General features: G+C 43.9%; 1 protein-coding gene across 1 annotated transcript in view; it reads left to right on the top strand.

Moving 5' to 3' along the window:
* Positions 1-15,847, top strand: part of Setbp1 (SET binding protein 1) — a 404,432-nt gene that overhangs the window by 279,977 nt on the left and 108,608 nt on the right. The window contains exon 4 of the mRNA XM_004656502.2: positions 6,541-10,018. Within this exon, the coding sequence (XP_004656559.2) occupies positions 6,541-10,018 (3,478 nt within the window). The remainder of the gene's footprint in view (positions 1-6,540; positions 10,019-15,847) is intronic.

The raw sequence follows: 15,847 nt of genomic DNA, 5'->3' as shown, positions 1-15,847 counted from the left end.
AGGGTTTTAACATCATTTGCAGCCTCCCAATAGCAAACAAGGAGGATTCCTATGGGAATCACACCCTGCTGACTTCCCAGAGCAACCCACCTGACAGGATACCAGGACAGCTTTAGTTTATGTACTTAGCATAATACATAGGAGTGATCCTTTTGGGAGCTGGGTAGGTTTTCTGTGTCTCACAGAACTGGTAGATACTAAAACCATAGTTCTAACAGCAGCATTCTTCCACACCTATTATTAGCAACTGCTGGAATGAACTACACTAAGGAGAGATGGTTTGAGGCACGTTCAAAAGAAGCCACCACATGCTTTTTATTTTTTAATAATTTTTTCTTTCTGAGGTAGCGTCTCACTCTAGCCCAGGCTAACCTGGACTTCACTAAGTAGTGTCAGGGTAACCTCAAACTTATGGTGATCCTCCTATCTCTGCCTTCCAAGTGCTGGGATTAAAGGCATGCGCCACCATGCCCGACCAGAATAGGTATTTTTTTCTACTTGTGAGGCTGAATGGTAGTTTTTCAATCTTTAAAAAAAAAAAAAAAATACTTTGGGAATTTTAATATATAAACATACTATAATTTGATCATATTTCTTTACTATTATGTCCTTTTGTCTCCCGTATCCCATTTCACTAAACACCCTCATCTTTCCAAGTAGTTCTTCTGTTTTGATGTCTCATTATTTTTGTCTTCCATCACCCTCTATGTCAAAATGTTGATGGGTTCAGTCTTTTCTTAAAATCTATTAGTTATTAATGTTCAAAGAGAGACAGAGAGAGAGAATTAGAGAAGAAGAATGGTACATCAGGGTCTCTTGCCCTGCAGACAAACTGCAGATACATGTACCATTTTGTGCATTTGGCTTCCCATTGGTACCTGAGCATTGAACCCAGGCTGTCAGGCTTTCAAGCAAGCACTTTTAACTGCTGAGCCATCTCTCCACCCCAGTCTTCTTTCTTTTTTTTTCTTAAAATGGCCATTTCCCATCCTCCCTTAAATGAAATCCCTTGTTGGGCTGTCCTGTTCAATTGAGGACTTGAAGATTAAAAAGGTGTGGAGCCTGTTTCTCTCTTATTCTTTGTCCCTCCTTCCCTTCTCTCCCTCCTCCCTCTCTCTCTATGTACTGATGATAGTTCAGAAATCTATTTGAAAGATCCTAGGACATTTTGAAATGCAATTGCAATCCATTGGACTAGAATAAATCCTATCCTGGCTTTGGTATGATCCAGGATTATGAACTCCTGCCCATCACCATCACCTGAAAGCTTTAGTGGAAGCACTGTTAATTCAGACTCACCACCAGAAGGCTGGAGTAAATGTTCTGGGGAGATCTTAGGTAATTTTTTTTTAAACAAAGCTTCCTGGGTGATTGGAGCATACAGATAGAGTTGGGGACCTTTAATCTAGTGGGTCTGTGGTTGCATTCTTTATCTCCCACACTCAGCTCTTGCAGAGGTTTGAACAATTGCTTCCACCCTCAGATATGGAATGCCAGGATTCCCTAAGACACTAATGATTGGCTGGTTGAGTGGGAGAAGTAAACATCCCAAGGTGGGAGGTCATGAACACCTGAATACCTCAGCTTCTCTGGGATAATAATGCTGTCCTTCACCCTTAACACTGGCTCTTCCGCCCCCCACCACCACTCCTTTAACCCCTCAGTGTTCATTCGTACACAGGGGACCATGTTAGACTTACTATGTAAATTACAGAGAGTTCATGGAACACAACAAGAATGTTCATTGTTGCCATCATTGCATATCTTCACAGGCCTATGGTAGTTTGCTCTGCATATTTGCCACTAGAAAGTGCTGTGAATGTCATAGCAACCACAGAAGACCCCCCCACACACCCCTGAGAAATTATGGTGTTAAAACATTAGATCAGTGTTGTTTAAATGTGCTTGTGCATCAGAATTATCTGGGGAGCTTGTTAAAATACACATTCCTCCTTCCTATCCAAAGAGATTTTGAATTACTAGGCTTGCGGTGGGGCCAAGGACTCGGTATTCATCGCTCACACTGTAAACGATTCTGATACACTTATCCAAAACCCACATCTGGAGAAGCACCAGGCGCCAAATGATGAGATGAAGCTTCCCTCATTGCTTAACACACAGGCATATTTCCCTGTGCCTGTAAACCAAAATATCTCACAGACAGCAAATTAAATTATGGGTCTCATCAAAAGCAGCAAGGACACAGCCAGCCCCAAGGAGTAGTTTATCTCCACAAGCTCACATTTGATTTATGTGATGAGTTAAATGATTTTTCTCTGATTCAAATCACCACTGTTTCTTCTTTCGACAAGCTTTGCTGTGGATAATTCTGAGATCAGGCTCCTGTACTCATTTCCCTACCACTTTTAGTGATTTCAAGGAGTTCCTGTATTTACCACAATCTACTCCTTATTTAAAAAGCAAACAGGTTCTCTTTTGTAAAGAAAACTGGCTTGTGCAGAGTTCAAATATATGGAATTTCTATACAAGTTTTGAAGGGAGGGCTAGCCATCCGCTTTGCACTGGGTCCTTCACATTACAAAAGGACTTGATGATGTGGAGACATCCTCTGGGATCAAGTCTGCCCAGTGTTTACAAAATGTCACTTACAGACATTTGACCCAGGCTTGATGTGTGTGGAAAACTCTTTCCGCAAAAGTGAGCGATGTCTTCAAAATAAGTCAGGAGCTCCACAAAAATTTGGCATATGGGGTTAAGCAGAGAGATGGAAAACAGCCAGTAAACATGCTGAGCTCAAGTTCCTATTGCTTTCCCCGACCTTGTATGCCTCGTATGGAATCTATCATATTCCACATATGAAATTATACATATACATGGCTTCTCTCATTACTGTTTTAGGAGACAGCCCTGCTGAGGGTGGTATGAAGGACTTAAAGGACTTAAATGTTCAGGTCTTATCGAAAAAGAGAGAGAGAGAAGAAAAAAAGCAAACAAACAAAAAAAAACTCAGTTAAAGAATAAAAAGTGACATAGGTTTCATAAGTTAATGGAGACCCCAGCTCAAGATTTCAACAGAGAATCCTATCCGTAAGCCCCAGGAGAGGGCAGGGAAGGAGCATAGTCTCTCTGCTTCCTCACAGTTTGCTTTGTCCATCTCTGTGTGGATGGAGTGATTGCTTGATTGTCAGTGAAGGACACATTGGAACTGACAGCCACACTGCAGTGTGTATAGTATGTCACGGCTGACAGAGGAAGAATCAGGATTTCATGAAATGAAACTGGATGTAGCCATCAGCAGAGCAGAAGAGGCCTTGTTACCAGACCTCTGAAAAAGTACTCCCTCCTGCCCTAGTCTGTCTGCTTGGCTTCTTTATCCTCCCCAGTGGATTGAGGGTTTGAAGAACCATTGCTCAGGCTTCCTTGTGTCCATCCTGCCCTTTGATTGCTGAGCTCAGTAAGGCAGATTGCCTCTGGAAGAGAAGGAACAACAGATGAAGCAGTATGTCATGGAGGTGCTGCAGAGCAGCAAGCTGAACCAACCACATTACCCCAGCTGATCTGCCCTAGCTGCAAGGGCACAGGCCCCACCTTTCCAGAGTGAAATTCACCCTTCTGAGACTTATAAAACTTTCCAGTTAACCAGAGCGAAACAATTAACAGTAGATGGAGAAGAAATAACAACACATAGTACATTATAAGGGAGTTATCTTTTTAAAGCATCTTTAGTCTTTGGTTGGCTGGAAGTTTGTGTCTTTTGTTCAACACCTAATATGTTCCTCCTCCCCAATTTCATTATGAGCCATTATCAAAATATTATTGGTATACTGTCATTTGTGTGCAGTTATGAATTTTGCAATTTGTATTGTATTGGCTCTGTATTAGGCACTAGGAATAAGAAGATATGTAATAAGATGCATTTCAACCTGAAAATATTTATAGTCTTAAAGGAAACAGAAAAGTACAGGATAAATGTCACATGGTCACATGGAATTATAAAGACTGTGATCCTGTTGTTATGGAAGGCAGTGAAACATGCAGAAGGGATAGGATAAGAAATTAGGTGAGAGACAGTGACTGTGCTTGCAGACAATATGTTGTAATATATAGGTCATTAATCTCTCTATTGACAAAATGAAATAACCATAATAAAATGCATAGTCCCTCATCCATTCAGTAAATGTTTATTAAGTGCCTGCTGTGTGCCAAAGTGCTGTGCTTGGTATCATGATGATAAGGGTAACTAGAAATGGAGGTGGTGTGTAATTAAATTAGCACACAAATCAAACATAAAATTAAAACTATGGCAAGTGCAACAAAGATGAATTGCTTGGTTTCTTGAAAGCTTATCACAGCGATATTTCTGTAAGATAGAGGGGCATCCCCAGGAAGTGAGCTAAGATCTGATAGCATAGAGGATGCATTAACTACAGACTCTGCTAGGTGCCAAATGTCAGAAGATAGAGCACAGAAAATAAGGGGCAAGAGACAATGAGTGAGATTCCAGTTCTCACTTCATCCCAAAGCCCTGCTGCGGATGGACTTCCATGTCCTGAGCTGGAGAAGTGGAGGGGCGGCCAGGGGTTTGGAGGAAAGAGATTTACAACAAATCCTGTTCTGCACAGGAACGAAAAAATATCTACACCTTTTATTATGTTATTATATTTATGTGATGTCTAATGATGACCCCCACTAACATAGAAATACCTCTGTATGAGTTACTCATCCTCCCAAAGGAGCAGAAAATGTTGTAATCTTAAAGCTCCATTTTGCCTGTAAGCCTGGGTGTATACACACAGTGCTAGCTAAAGTCTGTAGCATAAATGGAGAATCAGCAAGACCCTAATCCATAAGAGATAAGTAATTAGCATTTAATATTTTATACCTAGAATAAAATTCCTATGTGTTTATAGAAACTTGGATAGTAGCTTCTTAATAGTACCTAGTAAAGGCAGTCACACGGCAGGATTAAGTCTCTATGTGTTGATGGTGGTGATGCTTATAGTACAAATTGCATGATGAAGATAGCTTTTTTCATAATTGTTTTCCTTGATATTTATAGACTTAACTGTGTATGACTATCATACTTAAAGACATAGTGCAATTGTGTGAATAAATAAGGTTATACACAGTTGGGGAGGCAAAAACTTCCCTAGGGATTTCAGGTACAGTGTGAAGCAAAGCCTAGCTGCATTGAAACATTGAATTTTACCTGTGAAGCTTTCTGCCACTTGTAGCTTTATTTTTAAGGAATCTCTTAGAAATGTTTGCTGACAAGACACATGTTCTATAGCATGAATAGAAGATAGAAATAAACTGATAGAGGATAGATAACAGATAGGTGGTAGATTGATACACAGATAGATGGACAATAGTAAGATATACAGATATCAGACTGGTAGATGTTATAGACTTAAATTTCCTAAATTTTCTACCCCAGTTACTATATATTTCTCTGTGGGAATCTTACACAAAGCTTTCTTTAACTTACTAATATCTACCCTTCGATAAACATATCTGAGGCTAATCTACCCTGTGAGTAACAAATTGAATTTAGAATGAACTTTAAGGAATGCTTCTCTATATTACAAACATGCTGAAGAGTTTGTCTAGAATAATTGGAGCATATCTGTATTAAATTATTTGAATATCTTAAAACACCATGCTTACCTTCTATTCCTTTTGTGATTTTATAGTCATTGTGTATTGCCTCAGACACTAAGTCCTGCCATTCCTAATTGAGGAGTCAGTACTAGGGAATGTGTTGGAGGCATTCACTCATTCATTCATTTGATCATGTAAAGAAAACAACTGCCAGGGTGCAGACAGGTGATCTTCAGTGACCATGAGTTTTTCCCAGTATATTCATCCAAAAAACCCTCAAACCTAACTTAGGCTGGCATAACCTGTGAGCACATAGCCCCAAAATACAACTTGTAGCAAGTAGGGAAAATAAAGATATGAAGGCTGAAGATCTTCCATTTCTTCTCTATGTTTGTTGTTGGTGTTGTTGTTTTCCCTGTGCTTTCTTGCTGTGGTGGTTTCCTCTGAACTCCTGGATGCTTAGGTCCAGCCACACAGAGCTCTGTGATGTGCATCATAAACTGAACCAAACAGAACATCAGAAGTCAAGGAAAGGTGTGCATGCAAGGAGATGTAGAGGTAGAAACGAGTCTATTTGATTAGGCAAAAGAGCATGTGGAATCCTTGGGCAGGACTCTCCCTTATCAAGAGTCATCTTCCTCATGATAAAATACAGTCATTGCATTCAGAGACCTTCAGGGCTGCTCCTTCCTCTTTTCAAACTGTTCTTCTGCTCAGATTACATTAGACCTAGATAGGTCAAGTTTGCTGTTCTTTAGAGGGCAAAGGTAGAGTTAAAATATCCTGGTTGATGTTCAAAGCCAATGCCACAGCAGAGAAAACATCTGTAAAGTATTCTGAAATTAAAGGATGGATTAACATGGCATAAGCATTTATCTCCAGCTGCCAAATAATTGAACCTTTGACATTAACTTTTACGTAGTGTTAGAATACTCATCTTAGTTTTTCTCTCTTTCCCCCCACTTCTCCCACCCGCAGGCTTATGAGAGGCCCCAGAAACACTCAACACTCCATTTCGACCCAAGCCTCCCACAGGGCTTCACCAGTGACACCTTAAAACCAAAGCACCAGCAAAAAAGCAGCAGCCAGAACCACGTGGACTGGTCCACCACCTCTGAGAGTGGACCCACCACTCAGAATTGTTTCATCAGTCCGGAGTCTGGTAGAGATACTACAAACACCAGCAAGATCCCAGCTCTTGAGCCTGTGGCTTCTTTTGCAAAAGCCCAGAGTAAGAAAGGAAGCTCAGGGAGCCCCTGGAGTCAGTTGTCCAACAGCAGCAAAGATCTGCTCTTGGGAGGTGTGGTACCCTCCCCCAGCAATCACAGCTCCCCTGCGCCCCCCAGCAGCTCTGCTGAGTGCAATGGGATTCAGCCCTTGGGAGATCAAGAAGGAAGTAGTTCAAAGGAGCCCCCAGAACCTCCTACTACAGGTAGCAAGAAGAAGTCCAGTAAAAAGGATGTGATAAGTCAAACTATACCAAACCCAGATCTGGAATGGGTCAAGAGTGCTCAGAAAGCATTTGACAACCCAGAAGGCAGCAGGGAGGGCTACTCTGCGGAGAGCGTCCAAGAGGCCTCGCCAGCCAGGCAGAGCGTGAATCCTGTCAGTAATCCTGAAAGTGATTCCAGTCATGTCCGGATTACCATCCCCATCAAGTCACCCTCTCTGGATCCAGCCAGCCATAAGAGGAAAAAGAGACAGTCCATGAAAGCAGCGGGAGAAAAGACCATCCCCGAGAAAACACTGGCTTCTGGCATTGCGCTGAGCAGTGAAGTGGTAAGCAGGATACTTTCCAACTCTGAGGGACATAAGAAAGACTCGCGTGTCCCTAAGTTGGGTAAAATGATAGAGAACGAGTCTCCCGCAGTTGCTCTTGAAACAAGTGGGAACATAGAGAAAAGTGCCCCCGGAGGTATGTCTAAGCAGCGGAAACCACCCGTGATCATGGCATCTCCAACATGCACAGATCATTCTCCCTCGAGAAAGATGCCAGAGATCCAACACCCCAAGTTTGCTGCAAAACGGAGGTGGACGTGCAGCAAACCCAAACCTACCAGTATGCTTCGAGAGGCCGTCATGGCCACTTCGGATAAACTAATGGTGGAACCACCATCTGCTTATCCCATCACGCCGTCCAGCCCTCTGTACACCAACACAGACAGTCTTACTGTGATCACTCCGGTCAAAAAGAAGCGGGGACGACCAAAGAAGCAGCCTTTGCTCACAGTGGAGACAATTCACGAGGGCACTTCTACCAGCCCGGTGAGTCCCATCAGCAGAGAGTTTCCTGGCACCAAGAAAAGAAAGAGACGGCGTAATTTAGCTAAACTGGCCCAGCTTGTGCCCGGAGAGGACAAACCCATGAGCGAGATGAAGTTTCACAAGAAGGTTGGAAAGCTTGGTGTGTTGGATAAGAAGACCATCAAGACGATCAACAAGATGAAGACCCTGAAGAGGAAAAATATCTTGAACCAGATCTTGTCATGTTCCAGCAGCATGGCTCTGAAAGCCAAGGCTCCCCCGGAGACCAGCCCCGGGGCAGCGGCGATTGAAAGCAAACTGGGCAAGCAGATTAATGTCAGCAAGAGGGGAACCATCTACATTGGCAAGAAGAGGGGCAGGAAGCCAAGAACCGAACTGCCACCCCCTTCCGAAGAACCCAAAATAGCCATCAAGCACCCCAGGCCTGTTTCTAGCCAGCCGGATGTTCCAGCCGTGCCTTCCAACTTCCAGTCCCTCGTGGCGTGTTCACCAGCAGCTATGCACCCCCTTTCCACACAGTTAGGTGGGTCCAATGGCAACCTGAGCCCAGCCAGCACTGAAACCAATTTTTCAGAGTTGAAAACAATGCCAAATCTGCAACCCATCAGTGCTCTTCCAACCAAAACCCAAAAGGGAATTCACAGTGGGACCTGGAAGCTGTCTCCACCCAGGCTGATGGCCAACTCCCCCTCACACCTCTGCGAGATTGGCTCGCTGAAGGAAATCACACTGTCCCCTGTGAGCGAGTCCCACAGTGAGGAGACCATCCCAAGCGACAGTGGGATCGGGACAGACAACAACAGCACGTCTGACCAAGCAGAAAAGAGCTCCGAGTCCCGACGGAGGTACTCCTTTGACTTCTGTTCTCTGGATAACCCCGAAGCCATTCCATCAGACACCAGCACCAAGACCCGGCATGGCCACCGGCAGAAGCATCTCATGGTAGACACCTTTCTGGCCCACGAAAGCCTCAAGAAACCAAAGCACAAGAGAAAAAGGAAAAGCCTGCAAAACCGGGATGACCTCCAGTTCCTGGCTGAGCTGGAAGAGCTCATCACCAAATTCCAAGTGTTCAGGATCTCTCATCGGAGCTATACCTTTTACCATGAGAATCCATATCCCAGCATCTTCCGGATTAATTTCGACCACTACTACCCGGTGCCCTATATCCAGTACGATCCATTGCTCTATCTTCGCAGGACTTCAGACTTGAAGTCCAAGAAGAAGCGCGGTAGGCCTGCCAAAACCAATGACACCATGACAAAGGTGCCTTTTTTACAAGGGTTCAGCTACCCTATTCCCAGTGGAAGTTACTATGCACCCTATGGAATGCCTTACACATCAATGCCTATGATGAACCTTGGTTACTACAGTCAGTACCCGGCTCCCCTGTACCTGTCACACACGCTGGGAGCAACTTCCCCATTCATGAGGCCCACCGTGCCGCCACCTCAGTTCCACACGGGCTCCCACGTCAAGATGTCCGGGGCCGTCAAGCATAAAGCCAAGCATGGGGTGCACCTGCAGGGAGCAGTCGGCATGAGCCTGGGCGACATCCAGCCATCCCTGAACCCTCCCAAGGTGGGTGGGGCCGCCCTGTCGGGCAGCCGGCTCCACAAGAGGAAACACAAACATAAGCACAAGCACAAGGAGGAGCGACTCCTGGGGACCCACGACAACCTGAGCGGTCTCTTTGCGGGCAAAGGCGCGGGCTTCTCCAGCCACCTCCTGGGCGAGCGTCTGGGCAGCGGCGGCGGGGCGGACAAGGAGCTCCCGCTGGTGAGCGAGAAGGGCAAGCATAAGGACAAGCAGAAGCATCAGCACGGCGATGCCGGCCACAAAGCCGCCAAGAGCAACTTTGAGGTGGACACCCTGTCCACGCTGTCACTCTCTGACGCCCAGCACTGGACGCAAGCCAAGGACAAAGGCGACTCGAGCAGCGAGCCTGCGGACTCCTGTTCTAAAAGGTACTCGGGCGGCGGCGGCGGCGGCGGAGACAGCAGCAGCGCAAGGGCAGACAGCCTGGACGTGTTCAGCGAGATGAACCCTTCCAACGACAAGTGGGACAGCGATGTGGCTGGGAGTAAAAGGAGGAGCTTTGAAGGCTTTGGGACGTACAGGGAGAAGGACATCCAAGCCTTCAAGATGACCCGCAAGGAAAGGAGTTCCTATGACTCCTCCATGTCTCCAGGTAAGGCCGAGTTTTGCATTACACTTGGGCCTCCTGCTTGATGAGCTGCTGGGCTTTTTGTATCGTGGATGGTAGCCGTCTTGCGCACGTAGGGTTCACTGGCCTACAAAGAGGGTCTCCTTGCACATTTTTTGGGTTTTTTTTTTTTTTTTGCCATGTATTCATACATTCTTTTCATGGGTTTTCTTGTCTTATCTGTCACTGAAGCCATTGTCTGGAAAAATGTTGACCCAGAGGCAACCTCAGTACCACCCAAGGTGACAGCTATTCCGTAGTTGTGCTTCTTATTAAAGATATGGTTCTTAAGTTCTTCGGTCCTGATCACATGGTACAGTTTTCTAATTTTCTAGTTGCATTAAATCCCTGAAAAATCATTACATATGCCAACATGATCTTAAGGAAGCCACCGCTCTATTGCCCAATTCTTCACTCAAGAGCATTTAACAAGATGCTGTAGTCCAGACCCTGATGAAGCCTTGACGGCCTCCACACATGTCTTGCTTCCCTGCACTGTGGCGAAGCGTCCAGGCTAAAACTTTTTGAACCCCCTACCCCCACTGAATCTTATACCACTGTGTCTTAGCATGTCTTCTAACTTAGGATTTTCCTTACTGGCATCTAAAGTGTTCATTGCTACTAGAAAAATCTCATGCACTATTAGTCGCTGTCAGAATTTATTTTCTAACTTCTCTACACACAGATCTTTCCCTGCTGATGAGTTTTACATTGTGGCACATGTATACTCCATCACTATCCATACATCACATAGAAGCTAAGATCTTATAGAAGAATAGGTACAAATGTACTGGGAAAATTAATGTTTTTTCTTTTCCTTAGGAGTTTCAGAAGCTAAAAGTATATGCAATGTCCTCAAACTGTGTGAAACCCTGTGGCCTAAGCCTGCTTTTAAAGGACTAACACATATCAAAAGTGTATATATAAAGTTTCATCTCTGTTTAACCTCTCTCTCTCTCTTTCTCTGGAGTCCACAGTAAGTGCAGGTATGAACCTTCTAGTCAGCAGGAATGAACACAACTCTCTAGGCCAGTTGATTCTAGTGAGAAACTTCTAAAGATCGCTGCAGATGGCTATAGCTTGTGAGTTGTCGCAATGCAATAGATGCTTTCCTTGGTTCATGAAGAGACCGATTAGCTGTCATGTCTCCTGAGTTTGCTGAAGGTGACAAATGGCCCTCACTTTGTGTTTGCCCACAGTGGTTGTAGTCTCACCAGCAGGCTCGATGGCAAATGTTTGCTTTGGTTCAGAGGCACACGAAGCTCACTTGGCATAAGTTCCTACATTCAGTTTGGGCATGAGAGATACTGTTGATACCTTTCTGCGTGATGGAAGCGTGCCACAGAATCTGAGCTTGCTATGGACAGACTATTTTTATTTTTGTATTTTCTGAATGTCATTTACCTAGAACATCATGATGTAGCTTATTGTTAAGACCTTACGAGAAGAATCCTAACAGTGTAGACCTGAGAGGCAAAGCTCAGACATGCAAACCAGTTGCTGCACATTTCACTCTTCAAGCAACCTCACTGGGACTTTTCTGTGGCCAGACAGATTCGCTGGGCGCTGGTATGTTTACATGCTTTCCCAGGAGGTCGGGGGGAGTGGGGGCTCACTTCCAGTCGCTGGGAGTGCTTTTGAGAGTGCCCACGCTCTAACAATGTGTTTACATTCACATGCTAGTCATCACTTTATCCAGAATTCTTTCTGCCCCTCTCCTATCTTTTCATTTGCTCTTTAGCCAGTCATGTGGGGTGCAAAGAAAAAGAAAGTGTTAAGAAAGCAAGTTGCACTCACTCCTGGCTACTCCTAGTCTCAATCCTGCTATGAACTCCCTGGGTGGCCTAAACCATGGCATTCCACTTATTTTGACTATTATCAACCCATCTGCCACTCTACGGAGAAGGACCAGAATGCTTAGGTAGTGTGTTCCAGTTCTTAATGTTATTTTCATACATTGTATCATGATACGCTTCCTGCGGTCTTAACCTCTACCCTGTATCCAAAATGCTTGAGACTAGAAAGATATTTCAGATTTTAAATTTCGGTAGGATTTTGAAATATTTGCATCTTATAATAAGATATCTTGGGGATAAGACCCAAGTACAAGCATGGAGTTCATTTATATTTCATACACCTCAACTACACATAGTCTGGCAGCAAATTTTATATGGTACTTACTAAAAATTTTGTAAATTAAGCAAAACTCATTCACGGTATGAAGTTTTCTCATTTTGTCATAATGTTGCTCAAAGAGTTTTGGAGTATTTTACATTTTGGATTTTCATATTAGGGACATTTCAGCATGTATCTTTATTTCTTAATTATAAATTAGAACATAAGGTTCAAAGACTGCAAGTAAACTGTCCAGTTTCCTTTTTCTTGGGATGTGTAGATATGCGTTGTATGTTTAGTGTGTGCATATGTATGCAGATTCATGTGCCCTGTGTACACATGTATGGATGCCAGGGGAGACTGTGGGGTATCCACCTCCATTGCTTTTCCATGTTGTTTCCTTGAAACAATCTCTCCCTGAACCTTGAGCTGTTGTTTTGCTGTTTTACTGGATTTGTCTTCTGTTTTATCAGACTTGCTGACAGAGAGCCCCAGCAGTTCGTCTGTCTCCCTTTCTCATTGGATAGGAGTTACAGGCATGCATGCCCTCACCTTGCTATTTGTGTGGGTACTGGCCCCTCTCAGACCCTGGTGCTTATGTGGCCAGCTCTCTTACTAACTTGGCCATATCCTCAACCCCAGGCCCAGGCTTTGCCCATTTCACTGAACCTTGGTCACAAGTCGCCCAGCTCATTAAGACTGCAGCTCAAACACAGCTTTTGTTTTCCACCCAAGAACTTCTGTATGGGGACTGCCAGTGATCATGTGATGTGTGCAGAAAGGAAGTAACTAAGGAAAAAGACATTATTATATTCAGTCCACATCCATAAGGAAAGAGCCTCATGGTCCCTTTCTACATTCCCAGCCTGGAAACATCTCTACAGAATGAATATTGCCTCTCTCCTGACTAAAGTCGAGTTCACCAAAGTATTTTTACTACTAATTTGTGCTAGTCTCTGTATAAAGACTTTTTTTTACCCTTATATGTCCCAAATTTCCTCACATTTCTTTACCCCTAAATCATCAAGGGGAAAAAGTCTTTCTACTTGGAACCCAATGTCAGAGGTTATCAGAACTTTCCAAAGAGCATTTATGATAAGGTGGTACCTTCCAAAGAGCCTTCAGCCCCTGAAAAGATAAGGAGCAGGTTAGATGAGGTGACTGGAGCAATGGTGACTGGAGGGAGCCAGTGCTTCCAGAGACTTTATTTAAGTGGAGAAAGTGGCTCACTTGGGTGATACTGACACTGGTGCTTAGAAATAAGTGCTTAAACTTTCCAGCTTTTCTCTTCCCACCTCTTCATACTCCACTCTGGATTCATTTCCTCTGCCTCTGAATTGTCCTATTTCCCATGAGCTATTCTTCTCTCAAATGGATACAACAGCAGTATAGATGGCATCCTCTAGTCTATCGAGGAACAGATACAGGAGCTCAGTCTAGAGACAGCTTGAGCACTCCCTGAGCTTCAACTGATGAAAGGTATCCTATAAATGTAGGTCATTATCTCTATGGAGAGTAGTTAGAACCCCATTTAGCAATGGCAGCCGTTGCACACCCCATTTCCTCTTTCCTGCCTAGAAGATCCTTCATTTTCTATCCTCTGGCCCAGCAAGGGCTGCATTGTCTCATTAGCTCACTTTCAACACACTCATCTCAGAAGTTGGACAGACACCTTCCCAGTTTTTTTCCATATTTTAGTCCTGCTTCTTGGGATTCAGAAGGCAGTTACTCTTTTAACCTGTTTTCCAAACACATACCATCTGCTAAATCGCCATTTATAAAAATGCTTGCCTAGGGCCAAGAAAATGGATTAAATAATGGGATGGTGTCTCAGAATTGGAAGAAGCCTCATCAGCGCCATTTGTGTCCCTCTGTCATGAAGCATCACAATCCCTCACAATATGCACAGGATCTCCAAAGAGCAAACTGGCCCAAAGTTAATATCACTGAGTCAGAATGACTCCATGTGCCCTCAGAGCCAAATTCCCTTATGGGGTGGAAGAAGTCTCTTGTATGAGTGATGTTCTTCCTGTTCAGAGGACTTGGAAACAATCTCTGAAGCTTGGACCAAAATATTATACCAGGTACTGAGACATCGTGACTGATCCTGCTTCTCAGGCTCCTCTCAGATAATGGCAAGAGAGTGGGAAGAGTGGATTTATATGTGTGACCTCTAACACCAGTTATCAAATGCCAACTATTTGCCTTTTTCTAAAAAAACAATTATTTATTTATAAGAGAGTGACAGACAAAAAGAGAAAGAGAATAGATGTGCCAGGGCCTCCAGCCACTGCAAACAATCTCCAGACGCTTGCGCCCCCTTGTGCATCTGGCTTATGTGGGTCCTGGGGAATTGAGCCTCAAATGGAGTCCTTAGGCTTCACAGGCAAGCATGTATCTGCTAAGCCATTTCTCCAGGCCCCAGCCCCGTATTTGCCTTTTGATGAATGGAAGCTAAAAATTAATTCTGCACTTACTCCCAGATATCAAAATCCTGCTGTGGAAGTAGTGGACTCCCTGGAGTCTAGTCTGATCCACCTTTCTTTGTGGCATCTGTCTTGGCCTTTGCCAGCTCCTCTTATCAGTATGGTGGGGTATTTGGGGAGGCAGTCTCTGCTGTCCATCGGCAGCAGGAATAGGATGGCTTTGCCAAAAATAATACAAAAACCTCCTCCAAGCAGTCATCCAGGGGAAAGCATTAACCACATGGATGAAATGTCATAGAAACTATATAAAAGAGCAGGAGAAGAATGAAAACGGAACAAAAGGAAGAGGAGAACTCAGGAGAGGAGACAGTTCATACCTGAAGGAAAAGAGTGATAAGTGGAAAGCTGATGAAGTGTAGTGTGGTCAGTATAACCTTAATCCTAGAGAAACCCTATGCCCCCCTGCAGGAAGAGATGAAAGATTAATTACATAACAGCTGCCATGTGGTATAAGAGGGATTATCAATACCTTCCCAAGTGTTGTCTCCTACACAAACCAGCTGATTGATATTCTCTCTCTCTCCCAAGTATGCTGTGTCAATAAAATTTCTGACCATATCTGAGTATCTAACATTTTAAAAGAGTCTCAATTTTATTGCAATGAAATTTTAGAATGAACACAAACTCAGAACAGGCAATTGAGAAGAAGACATCCAAGTTATTGTCCATATTGGACAACAAATTTTATCTTCAAGAGGTTCCATAGCAGATCTCTCTGGCCCATGCATTAACCAACCCATGATACTCACCGTGTTCATCTTTGGCTCTGGTTACCTTCCTTGTCATTTGCTCTCACCATATGAAAAAGTTGAAGCTCCTTCTATCTGACCCCTACTGACAAATGAGTTGCTTCTGATGCAAGCTGAGACTATAGCCGGCATCTTAGAAACAAATGCAGTATCTCAGTGCTGTGACTAATTATATGGGGACAGACAGAGCATGTTTAGACTCAGAATAGAAAAAAACAACTCGATTGGATAATGAGAATACTGAGGCTTGAAAGGTAAAGACTCATCCAATGATATGTATCTAATTGTTTGAAGAATTCCCCTGGGAAATTTAGCATCAGGGAGAAGAAAAGGGAGAGTAAGAGAGGGAGGAGAATAGCAGGAAGAGTGGAAAGGTGAGTCATGAGAGAGATGTTAAAGTGTTTTGTTTTGTGGTGAGCAGTTGTAAAAGGTAAGCATCTCTTTGGCAACATTAGCTTTCCCGG

Source organism: Jaculus jaculus, chromosome 2, assembly GCF_020740685.1.
Source record: "Jaculus jaculus isolate mJacJac1 chromosome 2, mJacJac1.mat.Y.cur, whole genome shotgun sequence".
NCBI lineage: Eukaryota > Metazoa > Chordata > Mammalia > Rodentia > Dipodidae > Jaculus > Jaculus jaculus.
The sequence above is the reverse complement of the archived record's forward strand: the minus strand, read 5'-3'. Positions and strand labels throughout refer to the sequence as shown.